This window comes from Anser cygnoides, chromosome 1 (assembly GCF_040182565.1).
Source record: "Anser cygnoides isolate HZ-2024a breed goose chromosome 1, Taihu_goose_T2T_genome, whole genome shotgun sequence".
In the NCBI taxonomy this organism is placed as follows: domain Eukaryota; kingdom Metazoa; phylum Chordata; class Aves; order Anseriformes; family Anatidae; genus Anser; species Anser cygnoides.
In genome coordinates, this window is record NC_089873.1 from 146,834,431 (window position 1) to 146,862,084 (window position 27,654).

Here is a 27,654-nt window from a genome sequence, read left to right on the forward strand (position 1 = left end):
TAACTTTACTTCTCAGCAAAACGTTTAAAATGCAAGTCTCTTAACTGTAGATAAAGATTTCAAGTGGGCAAATACTGGAGCAACCGTATTTGGAGCACAGACAACCAGCAAAGCAGATGAAGATGATAGCGGTGATGAAGTCGTACATAATGATGATATCCACTTTGAGCCCATTGTTTCCTTACCAGAGGTAAAGAAACTTCCAGAATATAAAAGAACATTAAGATAAGCATATCTGCTAACAAAGAAAATTTTTATAAATGCTTTCCTTGACTTCTTATGCTTTCTGTCTGTTGTGCTTCGGTCCTTTTTTCTTGTGCTGCCTGTGTAGAATCTCCTGCTGTTTGAAATTCTGGTGGTACAACTTCTCGCTGGGGGAAAGTATCTGGTGCATCAGTTAATGATACAGAATTTCAGGTTATTATATCTTGACTCAGTGTAGATCATGAAAATTTGTACAAGTAACTTCTAAAAGGTAAATTTGATTTATTATAGCATATTTGAAAAACAAGGTGTGTTGGGGGGGCTTGAACAATTGTCACTGCTAATGCAACTCAGTTAGGATTTTTTATTGATGACTTGTAGATTCAGTTCTCTGAAAGCCACCCAATTTGAAATTTTTGCTCTAAGCTAGGTGAGAGGCTTCTAGAATCACTGAGCATTAAAGGTCTAGCACAATTAACTGCACAAGGCTAAGGAAACTATTTTTAATTCAAAAAGAAATAGTTTTTCAAGAAGTAAAGCCTTAAACTTCAGTAAAGCTTAACTTAAGGTAGCCTTCTGTAACTTCTTGAGGCTTAATGCAGTTGCTTGTGTCTGGATTTGGTATTTAGCCTTAGTGTGTATAACAAGATGTAAAAAGTTCGAGATGGTTATAGCTTGTCTTTCTATAAAGAATAAAATTTAATTCCAGATCGGTGTAATTATTAAAGAAGACTGCCACAGCACAAATAAACAATATTTAGTATCCTATAATTTGAACAGCTAATCTGACGTAGTTTGTAACGTGCCTTCCTTCCTTCTTAAAAAAAAATTGTGTGCCTTTCCTCATCTGTTTGTTATATTAGGACTCTTGTTGTTTTCTTTCTTGCCTTACTTGATGTTTCATTTCTCCTTCAATGTCACTTCTCCCTTCAGAAAAGCTTCTCTGTCACTTATTTCTCCAGTTCTCTCAAGTCTTCCATATCTTTGGAAGATGTCTTAACTAAAGAATGTTAGAGACAGGTAATATGCATACATAAAGTGACAAGGAGATACAGCTGTCAGCCCTCAATTTACTATTCACAGTTGATATTTATTCTGTTCAGATGCAAATGTTAAGTTCTTTAACAATCTTGAAAAGGTAACACCTGGAATGCTAATAGCACTATATTCTCACTTCTCAGTGTGCACATCAGTCGGCACATATGAAATTTTCCGGGGGAACATGCCAGAACAATTGGTAGCTTTCTTAAAAAAGAAAAATGCACACAAAAGGTAAAACCTCGTGCAGCACAGGGAAGTAGTGTTGCAGTGCTAGAATTCATTTCAAACACTGGGGCTCATTGGGCTCCTAAATTCTGAAAAGCTCAGGCGTTTTATTTCAGTGTATGATGAAGGTCTGTAGAGCTGTTGGCACAAAACCATTCAAGAAAGGAAAACATGGAATAATTTCCCATTGTAATATGTCAGAATCATAATAAGTGTGTAAGATGTAATCCTGCTGGTGGCAGCAGTTCTGGGAAATCATAGGTACTCTACTGTGCTGTGTTCTAGGTGGAAGTAAAATCAGGAGAAGAAGATGAAGAAATTCTTTTCAAAGAGAGAGCCAAACTTTATAGATGGGATAGAGATGCTACTCAGTGGAAGGAGCGTGGTGTTGGAGAGATAAAGATCCTCTTCCATACACAGAAGAAATGTTACAGAGTCCTAATGAGAAGGGAACAAGTTCTTAAAGTGTGTGCAAACCATGTTATCACCAAAGAAATGAATTTAGTACCTTCAGATACATCAAACAATGCTTTAATTTGGACAGCCACGGATTATGCAGGTGGGTTGTTTTGGTGTTTTTTTCACTTTTTTAAAAGATCTTTGTGTGGCTTTTTTCTGAGGAGACTATACCAAACAAAAGCTACTTGTATCTGACTATTTGGAATTAGAGCTAAAGAAACCTGTTCTTGGATTTATTTTCAGATGGAGAAATAAAAGTAGAACAACTTGCAGTGAGGTTTAAAAGTCAAGAAATGGCTGCTACTTTCAAGAAGATATTTGAAGACTGCCAGCAAAGCTTGTCAAAACTGAAGAAGGGACTGCCAGCAGGACTGTCAAAGGACACCAACCCCATTGTTTATTTTGAAGTTTCTGCTGATGACAAACCTTTAGGACGTGTAACCATGGAGCTGTTTTCAAATATTGTCCCTCAAACAGCTGAAAATTTCAGGGCCCTGTGCACAGGAGAGAGAGGATTTGGATTTAAGAACACCAAATTTCACAGAATAGTTTCTGACTTTGTGTGTCAGGTAGGCATAACGTGAAGACTTCTTGAGGGAACGAAACCCATCTGGTCTAACAGTGCCACTACAAAAATCACAGGATAACACATGCTCGGTGGCAGCACAAATCTAGAGTCCAAGATACTCTTCTCCTTTCCCTGCAAGGAGATGAGCAATGGTGTAAGCAGCATGTACTGCCCTAAGCTGAATGCTCTTTAACTGTGTTTGCCAGCTGCCTGATGCTTTAGTGTTGATTAGTGCTGCCATTTTAGTGTAGAAGAAATAATGGAGATAGAGATTTCTTCTTCCCACAGACAAGGGGCCTGTTGCTGAACAGAAGCAGCAAGGAAAGTAAGGCTTCCCAAAACGAACATTCAGAGCCGTCTCTTTCCAAAGAGAGGAGCTTCCATATGCTCACCTGCTAAGAACACTTACTTTCCACCTTTTGAAGAACACTTTATATTTCAGATGACCTGCACTGCAAAATCAATATTCCATATATTTTAGATACTCCAATTTCAGTCTAAAAAGGTCTTCTATTTCTCGTATCATGCAGTGGCTTTGTCCTAAAAACTCTTAATGAAAACTGAGTATATCCTCCTGCATTGCTCGTGAATCCCGATGTGAGCAGCATTGCTGTTAAATCTTTGTGTGCATTTAGTAGCACTAGCAAGTTCTCCATAATTTCTGAAGGTTTAGGAGATTGATATCTGCTCACGTATACCTTCCCTTCACTCCAAAAATTCTTCCAAATATTCAATATGAGGTATAATGGCTTAAAACAGGTAAAATAATCCAAATTCCTTACATGCTACAATAGTGCTTTTGCATAACGCTACATCCCTCAAGACAGGGCACAATCTTTTCCACATTCAGAAATGGATAGTAATATACGAATGGCTTGTCATCAGAGTAAAAAACTCTCCAGTCTTGATTGGGTATTAACTGAATCTGAAGTATGACCTTTATTGTTCTTTTCTTTAAACTTTCTGCACAGAAACAGGAAAGTACTGATCAGTGGTAACATGACCTTTTTTGGGTGGTCAGTTTCGTGCCTGCAGGGACTGAGAATAGAGAGAATTGTGGTTGCCAGTTGTAAGGGCCGAGTGAAGCAGGAAGCAGACAGTGGAAATGACCAGCTTAGAGTAGTTGCCATGTGGAACAGGAAGATAAAATGCTGTGTTCAGAATAAATGAGAAACATCCCAGTAATGCTTTTTTACCATGAGCAAAGCTGCTGAAGCTGGAAAGCCTTATATACAAGTAAATATGGTACTTGTGATAACTAAGAATGAGGTTTTACCTGTGTTTTTTGAATGGAAACTCTTCTATTTTGGAAGAGAATGTAACTGTGCTATTGGTTGGTGTTTTGGGATTTGAATAAATGCTGTGCCTTTTTTTTTAAGAGAGGTGATATAACTAACCATGATGGAACAGGTGGACGGTCAATTTATGGAGATACATTTGAAGATGAGAACTTTGAGGTGAAGCACACTGGTCCTGGATTGCTGTCAATGGCAAATAGGGGTCGGGATACAAATAACTCTCAGTTCTTCATAACTCTCAAAAAAGCAGAACACTTGGACTTTAAACATGTGGTGTTTGGTTTTGTGAAAGATGGAATGGATGTTGTGAAAAAGATCGAATCCTTTGGTTCTCCCAAAGGGTTAGTAAGTGGAAGAGTTGTCATTACAGACTGTGGGCAAATATAGAATTCTGGCTTTTGAGTATACAGATGTTCTAGCAGTATAAATTAGTATTTAGATGTTATTGATTAATTATTTCAGCTTCTCTAAAAAGGACGCTTCTCTAAAAAGGACACTTCTGATGTATAAATGTAAAATTACAGCTTATGGTTGTTTTTTGTGTTCTAATTGATTTTTTTGCATGTTAAATAAGTTCAGACACTGGCATATTTTGGGTGTATTTGTGTTATCATGACATATTTGTATTGAATGTCAAATTTTAAAAATTAAATCTTAGTCTTGTTAAAATAACTATTGTCTTCACTTTGGCTTGTTGAAAAGCAATTTGCATAATGTGTTGCATACTTATTTTGAACATGCTAATTGCATGCTAATTGATGTTGATAATCTATCTGTGCTAATTGATGGTCAGTAAAGTGAAGGCCTTCGAAACTTTGTGAGCAGTGAGCTCATGAAGCTCACTGCAGCATGTTCATGAAGCATGCTCGTTTTGATGAGCAGTGAGCAAGCTGAGGCAGCTGGTCAGGTGCTGGTCAGGTGGATGCTATTTGTGCTGTCTGCAGGCTCTTTGGCACTTGAGTATTTTGAAAGGTAAAGAGCAGTTCTTATGCGCAGTCTTGGACACAGGATTTAGTTCATACTTGCTTGGGAAATTACCTTCCAGACCCACACATTTTTTTTGTATCTGGTATGTTAAAGTGGCTGGTAACATTTAGTGACAACTGTCTACTTGAGTGTTATCTGGAAAGCTGTGGTATAGAGGGGTGAATGTGCATGGGTAAGTTATTTTAACTTCCACCTTACATCTCAGCGCCAGGACTGTCAGTATTTTTTCAAAATAACCATTTGTATATAAGTTAGAGATGATAATAGACACTACATATTTCTGTCATGCTTTTTTTCTGAGGAAAGCGAGAGTAACCCTTCCCTCAGCCTCTCGAGGGAATGCTGCTTACATAAGCATTACACTGTAAGCCCCTAGCGCACAAACTTGACCCGTCTTTCCATTATATTGAGCTGTAACCCAACAGTAAGCCGCTCCTGTGCTCTCCCGTGTTTCAGTTCCACAAAACGGGAGGAGGAGTCGGCGTTGTTCCCCTTAACCACGCTCCGCCCGCCGCGGCCCCTCAGCCCAGCGGCCCCGGCCCCAACGGGCGCCGCCAGCGCCGCCTCCTGCGCCTGCGCGCAGGGCCGCAGTGAGGGCGGGCGCAGCCGTGGCGAGGCCCGGGGATCCGGGGCGGGCGTTGAGAGGGCCGGGGGAAAAGGCAGCGGGAAGCCGGTCCTCTGCCTGCCCCGAGGGGCTGCGGCCGCCGTGGAGCCGCGTGGTGGAACGGGCGGGTGGGATCCAGAACCCTGGGGTCTCATCCTGGTCTGAACTTGTTCTTTCCCCAGCAATCTGCCGTCCCAGGTTGTAAGCATCCCCAAAATGCAGCCTGAGCGGCTTGGTGCTTCGTTTTTGCTTAAAACTCATAAAACTCATCTGCCGGTTGGGTGTAGTAACACTTGGATCGTCTTAGAAGTTTTAAGTCATGTATGAAGCATATGCATAACTCATTTCTTTCCTATCTCCTGCTGCTACAGCAATTGCTGCCGTTAAAACGTGCTGGCAGTGTTAGTGAGTTTTCTGAAGCCTAGTGGTCAGGCTTTTTCAAGGAGCAGGAAACTTTCATATCTAGCCAAGCAAAGAATCAAGCCCGTAGTTCATAAGAGACTGCCACAGGGACCAGACCAATTTACGATGGCTATCATTTCCCTTGCAATGTTACATGTTAATGTAAAGCACCAGAGAAGGCAAGGTCCATTGCACCAGTATGAATAAATGAAGTGGATTATGATTCTTCAGTTTCCATTAGTACTGACACAAGCATTTATGGCTCTGCATGGTGGATTAGGAAATTGATCTGTCCATAGTCTAGCAACAAAGACCCCTCCCATGTTTGTGTTTCAAAAGCCTTTGACACTCTATAGGAAGACACTTTAATTTTGTCTTTTATCTGAGACAAGTGTTAGGGTTGTTCTCTTGCACTGGTGTTCCATGGGTCAAATGCTTGCAGTGTGCTCAGAGGATAGACAGACAGTAAGCATCCAAACTCGTGCTGCGAGGGAAGTTGTATCTTGTAAAAACACCCACAAGCAATCAGAGATTGAGAGAGACAGCAAGCTGGATTTGGGCTAGACACATAGTTGGGTTGGGGGTTCAGATGGGTCCTGGGAATCATTAAATGAATTCAGATTTTTTTTTTCTGAAAAGTCGAACCTCCTCAGTATCTTGCCATTTTAATGATTGCTGTCTAGGATCGGGAGCCCTCCCAAACGTGAGGTGAAGATTTCTGTTCTTTAACAGCTAAAATCTGGATGTATCTGGCCTTACTTCCTCCAGAACAACTTGTCCTGTTTCCTTTTAATAGAACTCAGGTAGCATTTGGTGGTGCTGTTGATGCTGTGTTCTTCCTGAGAAACATTCTCCTTTAAGTTACAGAATTGTCTTTCTGGAACAACAAGTAGTTTTCAAAACTGATCTTTAGAAAGCTATTGCTGAGACTTTAAAGTGTAAGGCTTGCATGAGAGAAAATGCTAGATTGGTTTCTCCAAAGCTTTTTGTTACTTTGTTATAAAGCAGTATTTAAGAAAATATTGTAGTTAATTGCTTTTAAAGGATAGCAGAGAGAGGCAGTGAAATACAACTAAGATGATGAAAACTGCTTCAAGTCTGATCTCTTCTAATGTATGCTTAACTGATTTTGCATATAATCTAACAGTATCACAGATTTCTAGGTTGGAAGAGACCTCAAGATCATCGAGTCCAACCTCCGAACCCTTCTGTCATTCTTTTTTTTTTCAGTATGTGACTACAAGTTAAAAGGAAAAAGTAGAGCTAGAAACATTGATATGAAAAGCCTAGATGTGAGGATAGATGGAGCTGTTTACATGATTATCTAATTCTGTTTTTATGCCCTTATTTTGTGTCACCCTCATCACTGTATCTGATGGTATCTCAAATGTTTTTACATGTAACACTATCAGTATTGCCTTATCAGTCTGTGAGGAATACATTTGCTTCTTTAGAAGTTGGACTCGATGATCCTTCTTGGTCCCTACCAACTCGGATATTCTATGATGTTTATATGAATGGTTGTCATTGACATGTATATGCTGCAGAAAAAAAAAAAAAACACTTCCATTTTCAGTGGTACAATTTATAATAAGAGTTCTGTAACAAGGCATTTTAGCTGCTAAATAAGCAAGTCGTGACATACATTGTCACTGAAAATCCTGGTTATGCTAAATGTCTTTGTGCTTTCTTGTACGATAACCTTTCAGGACCAACGCAAAAGAAATATCAAGGTGAAGGCTCCAAAATATACGATGGTAATACCAAACAATGGTGCTTGGATGTCTTTTTCGAGATAAATGCGCACTAAAACTGTATTATTCCTAAGTTTATTTTAAGTACTTTTATTTTTTCATTTTAAATAAGTAGACACTCTTGAACGGGGATTTCTGATATTTGGGAGCCAGCTTGGGAATATTAACTACTGCATGAGGAACACAAAGAATGCTTGAAGAAATGTCTCCCGGCCTTTCTGTGTTTAAGTCTTGCTTGAAGTAGTTGGTAGCAGTCCTTCTCATATTGCATACATTTGACTTTAATTTAAAGATATGTATCTAAAATTTAGAATGTCTTTGGGTTTCTTGGGAAATGCGTGTTGCTACTGCATATGGACAGCAGGGAAAAACAGTGTATTATTAGACTTCACTTACAGATAAATTAGTATATGAAGGCAAGCTGTGAAACTTCAGAAAGACAAATTTGGTCTGAAAACTAAATAATACTTCCATCGGTTTAAGCTATTACAATAATTTATTCATTTGTCAGATCATTTCAGCATTTTTTGATTCCTGTAATATACGTGACTACGTGACAAGCATTTCTAATAAGTCCTTGATGATTTCTCAATGTCAGCTTCTCAAATGCAAAATATAATTATTGTTATTTTATATATTCTGCAGATGACATAGGCAGCTTACTGGAAAAGACAGCTATGTCTTTATCCAAATGTTTTGATTATTCAAAGTCAGAATTCACTGGAAGTGGAAGAGGTCTAGGAATAGAAGACAAGACCATTAATTGTTCTGGAACTGATGCATTTCAAAATACAGGTATGTGTGTGGAAACAGGTAATAAATACTGAGTTTCAAATATTGTGCAAAGTACAACACGCAATTTTATTAGTTTCTATTAAATGCATTTCTGTTCAGTTTAGAAATATAATAATCAGTTAAAATATACTTTTAACATAGAGGTTTAACCTTTCCTTTAATATGTTTTGTTCCTTTAGAATGTTTAGGAGGTCCAGACATACTTAATGCAATTATAACATACGTTTTAAAAAGAAATATTAAACGCTTATGCAATTGATTGCCAGATGATTCTATAATATAAATGAAAAAACTGGTTTGTTTTTTTTTTAAGTAGCTAGCTGCATTAACAGGTATTATAAGTCTGTAAATCAGATGTCATTTGTCAGTTTAAGTATTGAAAACTGGCCGCGGGTGGAGAGAAGGGGTGAGCTGTTGTTCAGCTAACTCAGGGAAGTCTAAACATCGTGAAGATGACCAGCTACCATTAATTCACTGCAAATGTTTGAAAGTGCTGCCACGACTGGAGCAGACTGTGAATCAGTGTAGCTGTGTCTCTTATGGAAAGTTTTAGCCTTAGAAGAATACTTGCTAAATTCCCTTGAAAGTGGGTATGGAAGTGGAGACAGACAGCCAACTAACCCTAATAATAAGAGTAATAATACAAGTGCAGAAGACAGAATTTGCTTGCTTTCATGCTAATGGTTATTTTGGAAGTGCCTCTAACTTTAGTGTTGCATAAGTGGGTATCTGGATAGATACTGTAACAAAGGAGGTCTGTTTTTTGAGGATGTGTGGTTCTATGTGCTAGAAAGAGGTGGTAGATATTGGGCTATCAGAAATATAAGTAAATGTTGAAGGAAGCTAGCAGTAGTGGCAGTTGCAAGATTGAACTTCACATCGTTGCATGGAAACTCTGATAGCAATAGAAAACCAGGTATTGCAAAATGACAATTCTTTAGCCACCCTGAGCGGAATTACCCTTCCACTCTTTCAATAATGATGCTATTTGAAAAGTTCCTGAAGTCGTACTTTACGTTGTCCCGTGTATCACGGTGTTATTTGATAACATAGTTGCCCAAAATTACCTCAGTAGTCAGCTGCCTTACCAGCTCTTTTCTATTAATTTTTATTCTTTGCAGGAGACATCACAGGCAAAACTGACTTGAAAACTGAAGGAGAATGTGTTACTGCTCAGGAAAAGAAAACAGCTCCTGAGGAGAAGGCTAAAGGAGAAACTCTGATGGTTCCTTCTCCATCTGTGTCTGGTGCTAGTGGTAATACTAAGGGTGATAATCCAGAAGACTCTCAGACAGAAATTAAAATTGAAAACACTGAAGTATGAACTAAATTTCTATACAACTTTTTGTCATTGAATTTGTAGAAGTATTTTCACACTCGTAAGACCTGATACTTTTCGCTTTGTGGGGAATAAAACATGTATTGGGGAAAAGTTATTTGAATCCTCTGACTGTGCCTCAAGTCTTTGACACTGGAACTGAGGTTCAGATCTGAAGTTTCTCGGGGAGAGAAAGGAGGTGCAGCTGTTTTCCTAATATAAACAGCTTTGGCTAGTAATGTCCCTCTGAACATGTATGCAAGAATTAATTGATTTCAGAGAGATTTCAAAGAGAAATTGCATCTTTGTGGAAGCATACTGCTTCAGAGGTACTTGGGTCTCTTGTAAAGTTAGTGTCCAATGTGTGGTAAGCGTCAGGAAAGAAATTAAGAAAACTGTCAGAAAGCTTCCAATAACAATTTTTTTCCCTAGCTGTTTACAACTTTTTTTTAATGCGAATTGAGGTGGCCATCTTTAATTTCATCTAGTGTGGGCCCCTGGTTTCTAGTTGTTTCCAGATTGAACCCACCTTAATTTCAGTAGAATTTGTTGCCACCTATGTTGTCTCTAGGAGGCATAGTTGCATAGATGCACAGCTTGTTTTTGTCCAGAGTTTCCTGAAAATATCCGTTGAACGGAGTAATGAGCAGTTCTGAAGCATTAGAAGGGCTGTAGCGGAGTGGGAGTCAGGGAACTTAATATGGTGCCTATTTCGTGGCGTCTTCAGTACTGCTGTTGTAGTTAAAGAAACTGATAGCACTGTGGGGGGGGGGGAGAGTTCTTCATTATGACTGTCCTTACTGTCCTGACTTAAAGTGGTTTGAATATTAGGTTCCTTCTTGCTTATTTTTTTTTTATTGCTTTACTCCTTATTAATCTCAGGAGAATGACGTCACCAGTTCTACTGATATAGTGCCTACAACTAAAGGAGAACCAACTGAATCAGCTGATGAGGCTATAGCGCACGTGCGGTCAGCTGAAGAGCCAGATTCCAGCACAGGCAATGTTCATGTATTGCAGGCTTGAGATGTCTTTTTTTTTCAATATAATTACTGTCATTCTGAGAAGTGATGTGCAAACTTTAAATATACGGGAAGGGAAGAATATTGTAGAGACTTCTGCAGTTTATTCTTGTTGACTACATGACATTAGAAATGTTTTCCCTAAAGGACTAGAAAAACATTTGACTTTCCCATCCTGTTTGATAGAAAACCAAATCTTCTCACTTTGTTTAGGCACTGCTTCAGACTTGTTTGCGTATCAGGCGTCCAAATACTCCGGAAACTTGGCTTTCAACTTAGTCGGTAAGTTAAGCCTCTGAGACAGATATTGAACAGGACTTCTGCTTCATACAAAATACCTTTGTGCACCAAACTTCTGCATATAGTTTAGATATGTAAATTTTGCGTATTATGTTAATTAGTGTAATTTTTCTTGGGCCATAAACCATAGGACTGTCTCTTGTGGTGGTGTACCACCCCTTAGCCCTGATTACATCATTTCTTATCTGTTAACCTTTTTCCTTTTTCTTGATGCTGCTTCTGGTTGTCTGCCCTTTTCTCTTCCTCAGTTGCCTGCCATCCACAACCTATCCTTAACTACTTTTTCCCCATTGCCCTGAGTTTTCACAGAATCACAGAAAGGTTGAGATTGAAAGGGACCTCAAGAGGTCATCTTGTCCAAACAAGAGGTCATCTTGTCCAAACAAGAGGTCATCTTGTCCAAACAAGAGGTCACCTTGTCCAAACTGCTCAAGCATCCTAGACACAGTTGCCCAGGATTGTGTCTGGATGTTTCTGATTTTTTTTGTACCCAAATTTCTATTTCTGCTATCATCACCGAAGTAATCTTTGCCTTATGTGGTACCAGTATGCAGTTGGGCTTACAACATTTCATTCCCTAGAAGATCCCAATACTTCCCTTCAGTTATCTGACAATTTTGGTTATTTAACTGTTTGTGAAATCTAGGGGAATGGCTTTAAACTGTAAGAGGGTAGGTTTAGATTAGACATACAGAAGAAATTCTTGACTCAGAGGATGGTGAGGCACTGGCATAGGTTTCTCAGAGAAGCTGTGGGTGCCCCATCCCCGGAAGTGTTTAAGGCCAGGCTGGGTGGGGCTTTGAGCAACCTGGTCTGGTGGGAGGTGTCCCTGCCCATGGCAGGGGGTTTGGAACTGGGTGGTGGTTAAGGTCCCTTCCAACCCAAACCATCTTGTGATTCTTTGTCTAGCAATTTCTCATGCCATGTCCAGTAGTTTTTTAAGTCCCATTCAGTTAGCTTAAATCAATTGACTGGCCTAATTGGCTTAGGTCAGGGTCTAGTCAGCAGTTAATCACTTTCCTGAAGCCATAACAAAAAGGAAACTTTGGCTACATCATGTTTCAGTCTGTGCATAGATTGAGTCAAAAAAAAGTCATGGAACAAAACTTTGAGCATTTCTCCTTAATTCTTTAGGAGATTTTTCATTTCAATATTTCTTGCTCTATACTGGTCACTGTAAATGCTTAAAATACATGTTCACTGTTTTGGATCAGCAGTCTTTATTTATTTAAGACGATATTTTTAATGTAAAGTGTGTTCTTTCTCTCTCTGTAGATAACACCTTACCATCCTCTTTGGCTGAAAGTGCACAAGAAAATGGTGAACAGAATATTACTGGTGGTTTGGTAGGGAAGACTGAGAGTGGAACTGAAGCTCAAGAATTCAATAGGCAAGACCTAATACTACCTCACATCAGTCAAATTTATAACGAATTGTGTGTCACCTATCAGGAGTTCCAGGTAGGAACTGTAATGGCCTCAGACATTTTGTAATGCTCAGTAATGTTACAAAGATTCTGACTTTTGACAGAGAATTCAGAAATTACTAACTATATCACTGTCATCATCCACCTCTTCCCCTAAATTAGTTCACTGATTTGATAATGATGCCCTGACTTGGGTAGGGGTTAGATCAGATCAGATATTTGCTCTGCTTCAGGGAGTTTGAATGCAGTGCTATTACTCCAAGAGTTGTGTTTTGTGATGCAGTGTGGGCATGGAGAGAAACACCTGCAACCACTGCTTCTCCTGACAGCACCTGAAACTATTCTCTTCACTCTGGGCATTCAAGAGTGCTTGCCCTCTTGACCTTCTGTGAAGACCATCCCTTCTGCCTTTCCTTTTCTGCTGCTGATGACTCCCAACAGTTTATCCACCAGCAGGCTTGGGCCACTAACTAAAGAGTTCCCAAGCCTGCATTGGTTTTATTCTGTAACAGCTTCTGTGCTTTTGCTAGATTTCCTGCTGGGACTGTCTTTTGTACCATACGAGATCAAAACAATTGTGTGTATCTTTTTTCTCACCACTTTCCTGGGGGTGCTTCCCACTAACTGAAGAAACAATATAGTAATCTAGTGTTTAGGGCACTGGACTATTTTTTGTCTTACAGATAATAGCATTATCCAAAAGTTTTGGAAGCAAAATCCTACTTTTAGTTGTCTAAGCTATTGCTCGAACAGCCATGCAGAGTTGAATTTTGTATTTTGGAAGGCCAAGCAGTCCTGCCACAAATCAAAGTAGTTTGTGTTAGCGTTTGAGGAAGCTGAATGTAGATGGCCATTAAGATACTTATAATTAGTCAGCTATTGTGTAACACTACAATTAAAAACAAAACCTAAGCATATCTGCAGAGGAAAGAATTCTAGTTCACTATAAATCGATAATTTCATATGTTTTGAAGCCGTTTCAACATTTTTTTTCCTTGGCATAGAGAGAGCGTTCAGCACAGGAGCAATATGCACTGGAACTTCAGAGACGAGAATATTTTCTAGTTCAGCGAGAAACATTGCTTGACAGACGTGAAGCAGCTTTGGCTGCAATAAAACATGCTGAGAAAGAAGTTCAGGCAAGATTTGGAATTATAAATAAGGTACAATAACTTATGTAATGATTCTTATTGCTCCCCATATATTTTAACTTGCTTGTAGTTTTCTTAAGTCATCACGTGTTTGCTGGATATAATGCTTATTTCTTTAAAGCGTTTGAAACCCCAAAATGAAAGATGGAGAATAAAAAGTAACAAACTGTTGTTAGGGTGTTTGGTGTGGTTTCCAGTTCAAAATGGTGCATTTAATTGTGGGATGTGTAGGTACATTTTCCTGTTAAAATCTGGAAATTAAGATAATTTGTTTCTAAATCTGCAAAAATTATATGACCTTTATTAGAGAAAAAAATTGTGATGAATCTCTAATTGTATGTAACTTAAATGATTATATTTGCATCAGCTCTTTCTGAAGTAGATTTTCTTGGGAAGGCTTTAAGACACATTGAGATTTTATGACATAATAAATTGCAAAGAGTATTTCTGGAAAAAAAAAACACTCGAAGTTCAACCGAACGTGGGGGCTGTGGCAAGAAATGAAATGGTATGATTTTGGTGTAAGAGGAGGTAATTATTGACACCGTTCTTGCAGGGACTTGCTATTGAATGTAGCTCTTGTAAAAAGTTTTGGTTGTTATTCTGAAGGTTGCCAAGAGAAGTGCTTTAATATATGTACTCTGCGTCTAAACCATAAGATCAGAATATAAATTCCTTTGAGGTGTGCATATGAACCTTTCCCACAAGCCATTGAGGGAGTATGTAGATACAGGAAAAAAAGGGAGAAAGGTGTCAGGGGAGCAGGACCTCAACTTTCAATAGGGAAGGAATGTGTTAAGATAGATGGTTCAAATCCGTAAAAGTGATTTTAAAGATGTCTTTAGAAAAAACACAAGTGGCTTTAAAAGTGTCACACAGGTTAGAGAAGTGTTGAAAAGCCAGGAGCAGTTAGTGGTTATCTGTAAAAACTTGTGGAGGTCAAGTGGAGTCAACTAGAAAAATCTGATGCCGTTCTTTTCAAATGGGAAAGAGTTACACAGCCATCAACTTAATGTTGGTTCTCAGCTAAATAAATAAATATATGTCCTGGCAAGCTATGAACAAACCATGCGAAGTGCCATGCCAAAAACACTGCAGTAAATGGCAACGAGCTTGTGTTAATCCTAAATTGTCAAATCAGTGTGATTTCCATTAGGACAAGGTAACAGGCATGGCTAGTAGAGGAGTACTAGTTATATGTATGTCTAGACTTTGCTGTATTGTTTCTGGTACAGTTTTACGTGGCGTTTTCATAATCATATTAGAAAAGTATGACAGCTGAAATAAGGTTGGTGGTAAGGTGTAGTGAGACAGTGTTTCACAGCTGAAGGAATGTACATAGTAGATTCTGGAATAGTCTCTTTTGGGTCCAGTATTGGGTGTTTTCAGTGAGAAGTGTGATGGTGAGAAAGAGCACGCTTGTTAAACTTGAAGCGAATAGCAAGCGAGGGAGAATTTCAAGCATGCTGAAAAAGAAGGTTAGGATTAAAATTGATCTTGACAAATTGAAGAGGTGGTAGGTCTGAGAAAAGCGCAATGCTTCAGAGGCAAGAGTGTGCAGTATTGCATTTGAACAGAAATATCATCTGTACACATGCAGGGTGATGAACAAATGCAGGGACACGTGAACATGCCAATCTTTGGCTACATAAAAGGCTGCCACAAAGAGAAAGAAAGTAATCTTTTTTTTTCCATGTCTGTGATAGAAGTAGTGGCAGGGTAAGTATGAGGAAAAACTAGATTAAAACAAAAGCAGTCAACCACTGGGTCAGAGAGGTCAGTAAGACTGGTGCTTCCAGTATTTGCAGGTCTTCAGAACAGACTAGACAAACATTTGGCAGGAATGAAGTGATACAGTTGATTATGATATGGATGGTACCCGATTTAATAATGGAATTGGATGGTTTAGACATCCTGGCACCACCTACAGCAACCCAGTGGCCTGTGCAATTATTGCCAAATCCCTGAAGCACTGTGAAATTATCGTCAAAACCCCGAATATGCAAGCCCTATGGCTCCCATTTTTCTTTCTGTTTCTTCTTACTACGTGGTGTGGATGTTGCTTTCTTCACTACTGGTTGTATGTGCAGATTGGACCATGCAGAATTACAAATTTGATCTTTGGAAGTTTGTCCTATTATTTTAACAGGAAAATGGAACTTAGTTGAGAATTATTTCTAAAATACGCTCTTGTTAATCATGCTTTAACATTTGATATTTCTATAGCAACATGATACCGAAATGAACCGAATGAAAGAAACCTTGAGAGGAGTGGCTGAGGAAAATAGTAGACTGAAGTCATCATTTAACTCTGTGATGGATGAGAATGATTCCCTAAAAAAACAGGCAAGATTAATTATTTCCTGTTATTAGTAGCTTTAGAAGTTACAGTCAACTATTTTAAACGTTTGAACAAGTTGTTTGCAAAATTGCTGATTTTGTTTCTGTAAGACAAGAATTGTGTGAATGGTTGTAATTACTTTCTGCTTCATTTTCTAGCACGTGAAATTTAGTCTCTCAGATCTTTTCCAGTATTAAAGAAATTAGAGTTAGTCCCCTGACCCTGTAGCAACAGGTGATTTTAGGAAAGACTAACCATATCCTTTGAAGCAAACTGAGATTGGATAGAGAGAAAGTATTTTATAATGGAAGCCACCCTGTGCTGAATTGCTCTGCTGATTCTATTAAATAAAAAGTAGTATGTGTATTTCTAATTCCATGATTACTCAGTATCTTCAGTTATTTTTGAAAGTGTTAATTAAAGGAATATTTTCTCTGTTCTTAAAGACACGCTGAGACAGTGGTTCACAATAATACAGAGTTAAAGTTTTCTTCTCACTTGACTTAAATCTGACCTAAATGCTGACAGGCAAATTGCTACGTAAACTCTTTTGACCATTGCTCCTTCAGTGAATTGCAGTTCTGATGCTCTTGAGTCTGATGAAAATCATCTGCTTCCTAGTCTCAGTAAAATCTTTGTCCTTCTCTTTTGTGCAAACTGAAGTATTCACAGAGGACTTACATGATGATCGGGATGTTTGTTGTATCCATAGAGTACGTTACTTATATTTAAATGGAGGTTATAGTTTGCCTCGTATTCTTTTCTCACAGAGCATGGTCAGTAACAGTGTCATTCTTTCGAGAAGAAAACTTTCACCCTCTCTATTTCCAAGGCCATTAGACCATTCTTGAAACATGCACTCCATTTTTTGTGTCATTTCTTTATGAGAAGTAATCAAATACGTAGTGCCTATATCCCTAAAGAGGTATTGTGCTTATTCTTCCCCTGTAAGCGGAAAGGTTGGGCCGCAAGTCAACAAAGAGCCACGACTATTTTATTTATCCAGGCAGAGGTTGCCTGGAGAGGTTGAGGAGTCCCCGTCCTTGAAGATCTTCACAAGCTGCCTGGACGTGGTCCTGGGCAGCCTGCTCTGGGTGGCCCTGTTTAAACAAGATGGTTGGACCAGATGGTCTCCAGAGGTCCCTTCCCACCTCGGCCATCCCGTGATTTGTTGAGGAAGTGGACAGTGATTTTGTTTCTATCACTGTCCATGCTGAGAAGAAAAAAATTGAACTTTTAATCATTTAGCAATCACATCAAATGATTTCAGTGTGATGGTTAAGTCAAAAAGTGAGTTTTGAATCTACAGCTATTTGAATGGTTTTTGATTCTTTCAGTTAAGTGACGCGAACGAACAGAACAAGAAGTTAGATGATGGAGCAAGAAGCATGCAAGCTCAGTTAGATAATTTAAAGGTAAGGTTTCTTCTTACAGGTACCTTCTTCTGTTATAGTTATGCAAGCCTTATAAAGCATTGTGTAATGTAGTTTGGAGAAATTGAGAATCTTGATTCAAATTTTTTCTCGCAAAACCTTTCACTTGTAATTCTGCTGTCCCTGACTGTTTTGAAAGTTTATGGTCAGTTTCAAGCCACCTTGCTCCTGCTCCATCCCAAGCTGAGCAAGCCTTTCCTAGGCTTGGTTAACTCTAAAGGTTCGGCCTTTTCAATGGAAGTAGTTGAGCAGTCCGCTTGGAGCCTATCTGTAGCATTTTTCTTTGTTGATGAGATCGTTTCTATATTTACCACTAAAGTCCTTTTTGCAGCATGATAACAGTCTGAGAGCGAGGCTTAAGAAAATGTAGCGGATGGCTGAATTGTTAGTGCAAAAGACAGCACTTCTGAACAAGGCGCTATTTTCACATAGAAGATTCTCACAGTTTCTGAGAAAAGGAACGTTATTTTCTGAAAACATTTGTTTTATACTCAGCTTCAAAGCCTCAGTGTTGTTTTTTTTTCAGAATCTGCTGGCATATATTTAATTATATTACAAATTTCCAGTGAGGGGGAGAAAAGACACATTCCTTGGTTTCTTTTTCAAGACGCACAGGTTTTTGACTGTTACAAGTAATTGTCATTTCAGTTTTCCTTTGTTGCTGTTTTTTGTCTGTTTTTGCTTATAATTTAATGGTATGTCCTGGTATTAAATTATATTATTAAATTATGTTATAAAATATTATATTAAAAGATAACTATGTTGAGTTTCACAAGGTTTGTTTTTTTTTTCCAATTCAATGAAATGTAACAAGTATTGGATACATTCCTGGACATTGCAGGACAGGTGTTTAAGTACAGGTGAACTAAAGCGTCTTAACTATCAGCAGTGAATGGTTAGAATATTTGAAAGATTCAAGAAAGAGAGAATTGGGCATGTTTTGGTTAAAATGGATGCTAAGAAGAAAAGCTAAGTGTAAACAAAAGCTTTGACATTTGTTTTCATTCACAGTTCTTTCCCACATGTGACTTAACTGAGGAATGTACAATTGAGAAGATCTAGGTATTTTCTGGAAAAAAATAAGATCCATAGGCTGTACGCCGTGGCTCCCATTTTCTTTCTATTTCTTCTTAATACGTGGTGTGGATGTTGCTTTCTTCACTACTGGTTGTATGTGCAGATTGGACCATGCAGAATTACAAATTTGATCTTTGGAAGTTTGTCCTGTTATTTTAACAGGAAAATGGAACTTAGTTGAGAATTATTTCTAAAATACGCTCTTGTTAATCATGCTTTAACATTTGATATTTCTATAGCAACCTGGTACCGAAATGAACCGAATGAAAGAAACCTTGAGAGGAGTGGCTGAGGAAAATAGTAAACTGAAGTCATCATTTAAGTCTGTGATGGATGAGAATGATTCCCTAAAAAAACAGGCAAGATTAATTATTTCCTGTTATTAGTAGCTTTAGAAGTTACAGTCAACAATTTTAAACGTTTGAACAAGTTGTTTGCAAAATTGCTGATTTTGTTTCTGTAAGACAAGAATTGTGTGAATGGTTGTAATTACTTTCTGCTTCATTTTCTAGCACGTGAAATTTAGTCTCTCAGATCTTTTCCAGTATTAAAGAAATTAGAGTTAGTCCTCTGACCCTGTAGCAACAGGTGATTTTAGGAAAGACTAACCATATCCTTTGAAGCAAACTGAGATTGGATAGAGAGAAAGTATTTTATAATGAAAGCCACCCTGTGCTGAATTGCTCTGCTGATTCTATTAAATAAAAAGTAGTATGTGTATTTCTAATTCCATGATTACTCAGTATCTTCAGTTATTTTTGAAAGTGTTAATTAAAGGAATATTTTCTCTGTTCTTAAAGACACGCTGAGACAGTGGTTCACAATAATACAGAGTTAAAGTTTTCTTCTCACTTGACTTAAATCTGACCTAAATGCTGACAGGCAAATTGCTACGTAAACTCTTTTGACCATTGCTCCTTCAGTGAATTGCAGTTCTGATGCTCTTGAGTCTGATGAAAATCATCTGCTTCCTAGTCTCAGTAAAATCTTTGTCCTTCTCTTTTGTGCAAACTGAAGTATTCACAGAGGACTTACATGATGATCGGGATGTTTGTTGTATCCATAGAGTACGTTACTTATATTTAAATGGAGGTTATAGTTTGCCTCGTATTCTTTTCTCACAGAGCATGGTCAGTAACACTGTCATTCTTTCGAGAAGAAAACTTTCACCCTCTCTATTTCCAAGGCCATTAGACCATTCTTGAAACATGCACTCCATTTTTTGTGTCATTTCTTTATGAGGAGTAATCAAATACGTAGTGCCTATATCCCTAAAGAGGTATTGTGCTTATTCTTCCCCTGTAAGCGGAAAGGTTGGGCCGCAAGTCAACAAAGAGCCACGACTATTTTATTTATCCAGGCAGAGGTTGCCTGGAGAGGTTGAGGAGTCCCCGTCCTTGAAGATCTTCACAAGCTGCCTGGACGTGGTCCTGGGCAGCCTGCTCTGGGTGGCCCTGTTTAAACAAGATGGTTGGACCAGATGGTCTCCAGAGGTCCCTTCCCACCTCGGCCATCCCGTGATTTGTTGAGGAAGTGGACAGTGATTTTGTTTCTATCACTGTCCATGCTGAGAAGAAAAAAATTGAACTTTTAATCATTTAGCAATCACATCAAATGATTTCAATGTGATGGTTAAGTCAAAAAGTGAGTTTTGAATCTACAGCTATTTGAATGGTTTTTGATTCTTTCAGTTAAGTGACGCGAACGAACAGAACAAGAAGTTAGATGATCGAGCAAAAAGCATGCAAGCTCAGTTAGATAATTTAAAGGTAAGGTTTCTTCTTACAGGTACCTTCTTCTGTTATAGTTATGCAAGCCTTATAAAGCATTGTGTAATGTAGTTTGGAGAAATTGAGAATCTTAATTCAAATTTTTTCTCGCAAAACCTTTCACTTGTAATTCTGCTGTCCCTGACTGTTTTGAAAGTTTATGGTCAGTTTCAAGCCACCTTGCTCCTGCTCCATCCCAAGCTGAGCAAGCCTTTCCTAGGCTTGGTTAACTCTAAAGGTTCGGCCTTTTCAATGGAAGTAGTTGAGCAGTCCGCTTGGAGCCTATCTGTAGCATTTTTCTTTGTTGATGAGATCGTTTCTATATTTACCACTAAAGTCCTTTTTGCAGCATGATAACAGTCTGAGAGCAAGGCTTAAGAAAATGTAGTGGATGGCTGAATTGTTAGTGCAAAAGACAGCACTTCTGAACAAGGCGCTATTTTCACATAGAAGATTCTCACAGTTTCTGAGAAAAGGAACGTTATTTTCTGAAAACATTTGTTTTATACTCAACTTCAAAGCCTCAGTGTTGTTTTTTTTCAGAATCTGCTGGCATATATTTAATTATATTACAAATTTCCAGTGAGGGGGAGAAAAGACACATTCCTTGGTTTCTTTTTCAAGACGCACAGGTTTTTGACTGTTACAAGTAATTGTCATTTCAGTTTTCCTTTGTTGCTGTTTTTTGTCTGTTTTTGCTTATAATTTAATGGTATGTCCTGGTATTAAATTATATTATTAAATTATGTTATAAAATATTATATTAAAAGATAACTATGTTGAGTTTCACAAGGTTTTTTTTTTTTTTCCAATTCAATGAAATGTAACAAGTATTGGATACATTCCTGGACATTGCAGGAAAGGTGTTTAAGTACAGGTGAACTAAAGTGTCTTAACTATCAGCAGTGAATGGTTAGAATATTTGAAAGATTCAAGAAAGAGAGAATTGGGCATGTTTGTGGTTAAAATGGATGCTAAGAAGAAAAGCTAAGTGTAAACAAAAGCTTTGACATTTGTTTTCATTCACAGTTCTTTCCCACATGTGACTTAACTGAGGAATGTACAATTGAGAAGATCTAGGTATTTTCTGGAAAAAAAATAAGATCCATAGGCTGTACGCCGTGGCTCCCATTTTCTTTCTATTTCTTCTTACTACGTGGTGTGGATGTTGCTTTCTTCACTACTGGTTGTATGTGCAGATTGGACCATGCAGAATTACAAATTTGATCTTTGGAAGTTTGTCCTATTATTTTAACAGTAAAATGGAACTTAGTTGAGAATTATTTCTAAAATACGCTCTTGTTAATCATGCTTTAACTTTTGATATTTCTATAGCTATATATGACAGAAATGAACCGAATGAGAGAAACCGTGATAGAAGTGGGTAAGGAAAATAGCACACTGAAGTCATCGTATAACACTGTGATGGATGAGAATGAATCCCTAAAAAAACAGGCAAGATTAATTATTTCCTGTTATTAGTAGCTTTAGAAGTTACAGTCAACAATTTTAAACGTTTGAACAAGTTGTTTGCAAAATTGCTGATTTTGTTTCTGTAAGACAAGAATTGTGTGAATGGTTGTAATTACTTTCTGCTTCATTTTGTAGCACGTGAAATTTAGTCTCTCAGATCTTTTCCAGTATTAAAGAAATTAGAGTTAGTCCCCTGACCCTGTAGCAACAGGTGATTTTAGGAAAGACTAACCATATCCTCTGAAGCAAACTGAGATTGGATAGAGAGAAAGTATTTTATAATGGAAGCCACCCTGTGCTGAATTGCTCTGCTGATTCTATTAAATAAAAAGTAGTATGTGTATTTCTAATTCCATGATTACTCAGTATCTTCAGTTATTTTTGAAAGTGTTAATTAAAGGAATATTTTCTCTGTTCTTAAAGACACGCTGAGACAGTGGTTCACAATAATACAGAGTTAAAGTTTTCTTCTCACTTGACTTAAATCTGACCTAAATGCTGACAGGCAAATTGCTACGTAAACTCTTTTGACCATTGCTCCTTCAGTGAATTGCAGTTCTGATGCTCTTGAGTCTGATGAAAATCATCTGCTTCCTAGTCTCAGTAAAATCTTTGTCCTCCTCTTTTGTGCAAACTGAAGTATTCACAGAGGACTTACATGATGATCGGGATGTTTGTTGTATCCATAGAGTACGTTACTTATATTTAAATGGAGGTTATAGTTTGCCTCGTATTCTTTTCTCACAGAGCATGGTCAGTAACAGTGTCATTCTTTCGAGAAGAAAACTTTCACCCTCTCTATTTCCAAGGCCATTAGACCATTCTTGAAACATGCACTCCATTTTTTGTGTCATTTCTTTATGAGAAGTAATCAAATACGTAGTGCCTATATCCCTAAAGAGGTATTGTGCTTATTCTTCCCCTGTAAGCGGAAAGGTTGGGCCGCAAGTCAACAAAGAGCCACAACTATTTTATTTATCCAGGCAGAGATTGCCTGGAGAGGTTGAGGAGTCCCCGTCCTTGAAGATCTTCACAAGCTGCCTGGACGTGGTCCTGGGCAGCCTGCTCTGGGTGGCCCTGTTTAAACAAGATGGTTGGACCAGATGGTCTCCAGAGGTCCCTTCCCACCTCGGCCATCCCGTGATTTGTTGAGGAAGTGGACAGTGATTTTGTTTCTATCACTGTCCATGCGAGAAGAAAAAAATTGAACTTTTAGCAATCACATCAAATGATTTCAGTGTGATGGTTAAGTCAAAAAGTGAGTTTTGAATCTACAGCTATTTGAATGGTTTTTGATTCTTTCAGTTAAGTGACGCGAAAGAACAGAACAAGAAGTTAGAAGATCGAGCAAGAAGCATGCAAGCTCAGTTAAATGATTCAAAGGTAAGGTTTCTTCTTCCAGGTACCTTCTTCCTTTATAGTTAACAAGTGAAATATAATTCATTGTTACGTTTTATTGTAGCAGAAGCATGCATTGGTAATGACACAGAAGTCTAATGATTCAGGACAAGTGGTGCGCTCACGTAAACGTGGTATGGAGAAAAATGAGACAGGAGCATCAAAAAGTGATAAGGTAAGGACTGGGCAAGGTGAAAGATCTGTTTGAAAGACTTTAGGCAGTAGAACGTTATGTATCTGCTAGAAATTAGAAAATGCTAGAAATTAGAAAAATAAAATAATTTTTATTGATTTTTTTTAGTGAGTTAATTACAGTAGGAATAGGTAGACACTATATTGGGAGAAACAGTCAACTGAAAGAATAAAGTATGTTGCTAAAAATGTCTTTTGAATTTTATATTGTGTATGTACATGTTTTTTGCTTATTTAGCTATGTTTTCTTCTTCCTCTCATGTTATCTCTCAACTATGAATTAAAATTATATTCTGCCTGCACTGTAACTGTTTTCTTCTGCTGTGTCAGAGCAAATCTTAAACTTATCCTGGTTACTGCTACAGTACAACACTGTCCTTTATGAATAAAACCAGCTGAAATGTAGTTAGAGAAGTCAGATAACAAATTTTAATTTGATAAGCCAGAGATGATTGTACTGCTGTTATACTTTGGGGAAATGGTCTTTAATGTGGGAAAGAATAAATGCAGTGTTCATATATAGTTCCAAAAGGATCACCTTGTTTTCCTTAAAATACCTTCTTGCATCACTTAATGAAATACTTTCTGTCTCCATGTTATTCCAGTCAGTAGCAAGTCCTCTGCTAGTACTCTGCCAACATTTCCCGACTGGTAATGACTTTCTCCCGCTAGAGGCTAAACTGAAATGAGAGAGAGATATTCACACCATTCTACTTGATCTATATCAGATGCCTTAAAACTGTACTGTCTCTATATAGCCAACATATTTCTCTGTGTACGTAGGTTTTAGCGTACTTTAGTCGCAAGTGATATATGAGCAGCATCAGTAGTTATAATTCTGAGTGAAGAGAAGAACAGTTGTCTGAAGGTAGATACAAGAAGACCTGTGAAGGTTTTAAAGAGCTGTTTGTGCAGCCTGTCTTCAGGAACCTCTGGATACCTTTCACAGAGTTTTTCTGTACAGTTGTAGTAGAGGGACAGAATGACAATGTCATGAAGTCTTTATTCTTCTAACGGTGCTACTTACACAGTTAAAATTTAGCATAAGTAGATTGTATGAAATAAAGCAAAGGAGTGTATCACATGTATCAAAATGAGGATTTCCACATGCACAGATCATTAAGCCATTGAGGGAGGATGCACAAGCCATTGAGGGAGTATGTAGATACAGGAAAAAAAGGGAGAAAGGTGTCAGGGGAGCAGGACCTCAACTTTCAATAGGGAAGGAATGTGTTAAGATAGGTGGTTCAAATCCATAAAAGTGATTTTAAAGATGTCTTTAGAAAAAACACAAGTGGCTTTAAAAGTGTCACACAGGTTAGAGAAGTGTTGAAAAGCCAGGAGCAGTTAGTGGTTATCTGTAAAAACTTGTGGAGGTCAAGTGGAGTCAACTAGAAAAATCTGATGCCGTTCTTTTCAAATGGGAAAGAGTTACACAGCCATCAACTTAATGTTGGTTCTCAGCTAAATAAATAAATATATGTCCTGGCAAGCTATGAACAAACCATGCGAAGTGCCATGCCAAAAACACTGCAGTAAATGGCAACGAGCTTGTGTTAATCCTAAATTGTCAAATCAGTGTGATTTCCATTAGGACAAGGTAACAGGCATGGCTAGTAGAGGAGTACTAGTTATATGTATGTCTAGACTTTGCTGTATTGTTTCTGGTACAGTTTTACGTGGCGTTTTCATAATCATATTAGAAAAGTATGACAGCTGAAATAAGGTTGGTGGTAAGGTGTAGTGAGACAGTGTTTCACAGCTGAAGGAATGTACATAGTAGATTCTGGAATAGTCTCTTTTGGGTCCAGTATTGGGTGTTTTCAGTGAGAAGTGTGATGGTGAGAAAGAGCACGCTTGTTAAACTTGAAGCGAATAGCAAGCGAGGGAGAATTTCAAGCATGCTGAAAAAGAAGGTTAGGATTAAAATTGATCTTGACAAATTGAAGAGGTAGTAGGTCTGAGAAAAGCGCAATGCTTCAGAGGCAAGAGTGTGCAGTATTGCATTTGAACAGAAATATCATCTGTACACATGCAGGGTGATGAACAAATGCAGGGACACGTGAACATGCCAATCTTTGGCTACATAAAAGGCTGCCACAAAGAGAAAGAAAGTAATCTTTTTTTTTTCCATGTCTGTGATAGAAGTAGTGGCAGGGTAAGTATGAGGAAAAACTAGATTAAAACAAAAGCAGTCAACCACTGGGTCAGAGAGGTCAGTAAGACTGGTGCTTCCAGTATTTGCAGGTCTTCAGAACAGACTAGACAAACATTTGGCAGGAATGAAGTGATACAGTTGATTATGATATGGATGGTACCCGATTTAATAATGGAATTGGATGGTTTAGACATCCTGGCACCACCTACAGCAACCCAGTGGCCTGTGAAATTATTGCCAAATCCCTGAAGCACTGTGAAATTATTGTCAAACCCCGAATATGCAAGCCTTATAAAGCATTGTGTAACGTAGTTTGGAGAAATTGAGAATCTTAATTCAAATTTTTTCTCGCAAAACCTTTCACTTGTAATTCTGCTGTCCCTGACTGTTTTGAAAGTTTATGGTCAGTTTCAAGCCACCTTGCTCCTGCTCCATCCCAAGCTGAGCAAGCCTTTCCTAGGCTTGGTTAACTCTAAAGGTTCGGCCTTTTCAATGGAAGTAGTTGAGCAGTCCGCTTGGAGCCTATCTGTAGCATTTTTCTTTGTCGATGAGATCGTTTCTATATTTACCACTAAAGTCCTTTTTGCAGCATGATAACAGTCTGAGAGCGAGGCTTAAGAAAATGTAGTGGATGGCTGAATTGTTAGTGCAAAAGACAGCACTTCTGAACAAGGCGCTATTTTCACATAGAAGATTCTCACAGTTTCTGAGAAAAGGAACGTTATTTTCTGAAAACATTTGTTTTATACTCAACTTCAAAGCCTCAGTGTTGGTTTTTTTTTTCAGAATCTGCTGGCATATATTTAATTATATTACAAATTTCCAGTGAGGGGGAGAAAAGACACATTCCTTGGTTTCTTTTTCAAGACGCACAGGTTTTTGACTGTTACAAGTAATTGTCATTTCAGTTTTCCTTTGTTGCTGTTTTTTGTCTGTTTTTGCTTATAATTTAATGGTATGTCCTGGTATTAAATTATATTATTAAATTATGTTATAAAATATTATATTAAAAGATAACTATGTTGAGTTTCACAAGGTTTTTTTTTTTTTCCAATTCAATGAAATGTAACAAGTATTGGATACATTCCTGGACATTGCAGGACAGGTGTTTAAGTACAGGTGAACTAAAGCGTCTTAACTATCATCAGTGAATGGTTAGAATATTTGAAAGATTCAAGAAAGAGAGAATTGGGCATGTTTGTGGTTAAAATGGATGCTAAGAAGAAAAGCTAAGTGTAAACAAAAGCTTTGACATTTGTTTTCATTCACAGTTCTTTCCCACATGTGACTTAACTGAGGAATGTACAATTGAGAAGATCTAGGTATTTTCTGGAAAAAAAATAAGATCCATAGGCTGTATGCCGTGGCTCCCATTTTCTTTCTATTTCTTCTTACTACGTGGTGTGGATGTTGCTTTCTTCACTACTGGTTGTATGTGCAGATTGGACCATGCAGAATTACAAATTTGATCTTTGGAAGTTTGTCCTGTTATTTTAACAGGAAAATGGAACTTAGTTGAGAATTATTTCTAAAAGATTATTTCTAAAAGCTCTTGTTAATCATGCTTTAACATTTGATATTTCTATAGCAACCTGATACCGAAATGAACCGAATGAAAGAAACCTTGAGAGGAGTGGCTGAGGAAAATAGTAAACTGAAGTCATCATTTAAGTCTGTGATGGATGAGAATGATTCCCTAAAAAAACAGGCAAGATTAATTATTTCCTGTTATTAGTAGCTTTAGAAGTTACAGTCAACAATTTTAAACGTTTGAACAAGTTGTTTGCAAAATTGCTGATTTTGTTTCTGTAAGACAAGAATTGTGTGAATGGTTGTAATTACTTTCTGCTTCATTTTCTAGCACGTGAAATTTAGTCTCTCAGATTTTTTCCAGTATTAAAGAAATTAGAGTTAGTCCTCTGACCCTGTAGCAACGGGTGATTTTAGGAAAGACTAACCATATCCTCTGAAGCAAACTGAGATTGGATAGAGAGAAAGTATTTTATAATGGAAGCCACCCTGTGCTGAATTGCTCTGCTGATTCTATTAAATAAAAAGTAGTATGTGTATTTCTAATTCCATGATTACTCAGTATCTTCAGTTATTTTTGAAAGTGTTAATTAAAGGAATATTTTCTCTGTTCTTAAAGACACGCTGAGACAGTGGTTCACAATAATACAGAGTTAAAGTTTTCTTCTCACTTGACTTAAATCTGACCTAAATGCTGACAGGCAAATTGCTACGTAAACTCTTTTGACC

General features: G+C 37.9%; 3 protein-coding genes across 8 annotated transcripts in view; all 3 read left to right on the forward strand.

Annotated features, from left to right (window-relative positions):
- The window catches only part of LOC136789692 (E3 SUMO-protein ligase RanBP2-like), a 34,306-nt gene extending 26,095 nt beyond the window's left edge, over window positions 1–8,211 (forward strand). For 4 of the 6 annotated variants that reach the window (XM_066990449.1, XM_066990451.1, XM_066990453.1 and 1 more), the window contains 3 exons: window positions 51–190; window positions 1,756–2,029; window positions 2,173–3,889. In XM_066990449.1, coding sequence (XP_066846550.1) covers window positions 51–190; window positions 1,756–2,029; window positions 2,173–2,513 — 755 coding nt within the window. In that variant the 3' untranslated portion in view covers window positions 2,514–3,889. Of the gene's footprint in view, window positions 1–50; window positions 191–1,755; window positions 2,030–2,172; window positions 4,468–8,187 lie in introns of those variants that run through there. The other 2 variants (XM_066990450.1, XM_066990454.1) reach the window with 2 other exon arrangements.
- A 1,361-nt stretch (window positions 8,212–9,572) lies between these two features.
- On the forward strand, window positions 9,573–16,092 carry LOC136789675 (coiled-coil domain-containing protein 138-like; the record flags this gene model as incomplete). Its single annotated transcript, XM_066990278.1, has 7 exons — window positions 9,573–9,593; window positions 10,538–10,655; window positions 10,891–10,959; window positions 12,253–12,437; window positions 13,408–13,566; window positions 15,781–15,900; window positions 16,054–16,092. Coding segments are annotated over 7 exons (711 nt in total), but the record flags the coding sequence as incomplete, so codon positions are not given.
- A 3,550-nt stretch (window positions 16,093–19,642) lies between these two features.
- LOC136789685 (coiled-coil domain-containing protein 138-like) lies at window positions 19,643–27,130 on the forward strand. Its single transcript, XM_066990344.1, has 6 exons — window positions 19,643–19,684; window positions 20,097–20,174; window positions 21,510–21,629; window positions 22,953–23,030; window positions 23,110–23,220; window positions 26,984–27,130. Exons 1-6 carry the CDS (start codon window positions 19,643–19,645, stop codon window positions 27,128–27,130), a joined length of 576 nt encoding a protein of 191 aa, XP_066846445.1.
- The last annotated feature ends 524 nt before the right edge of the window (window positions 27,131–27,654 follow it).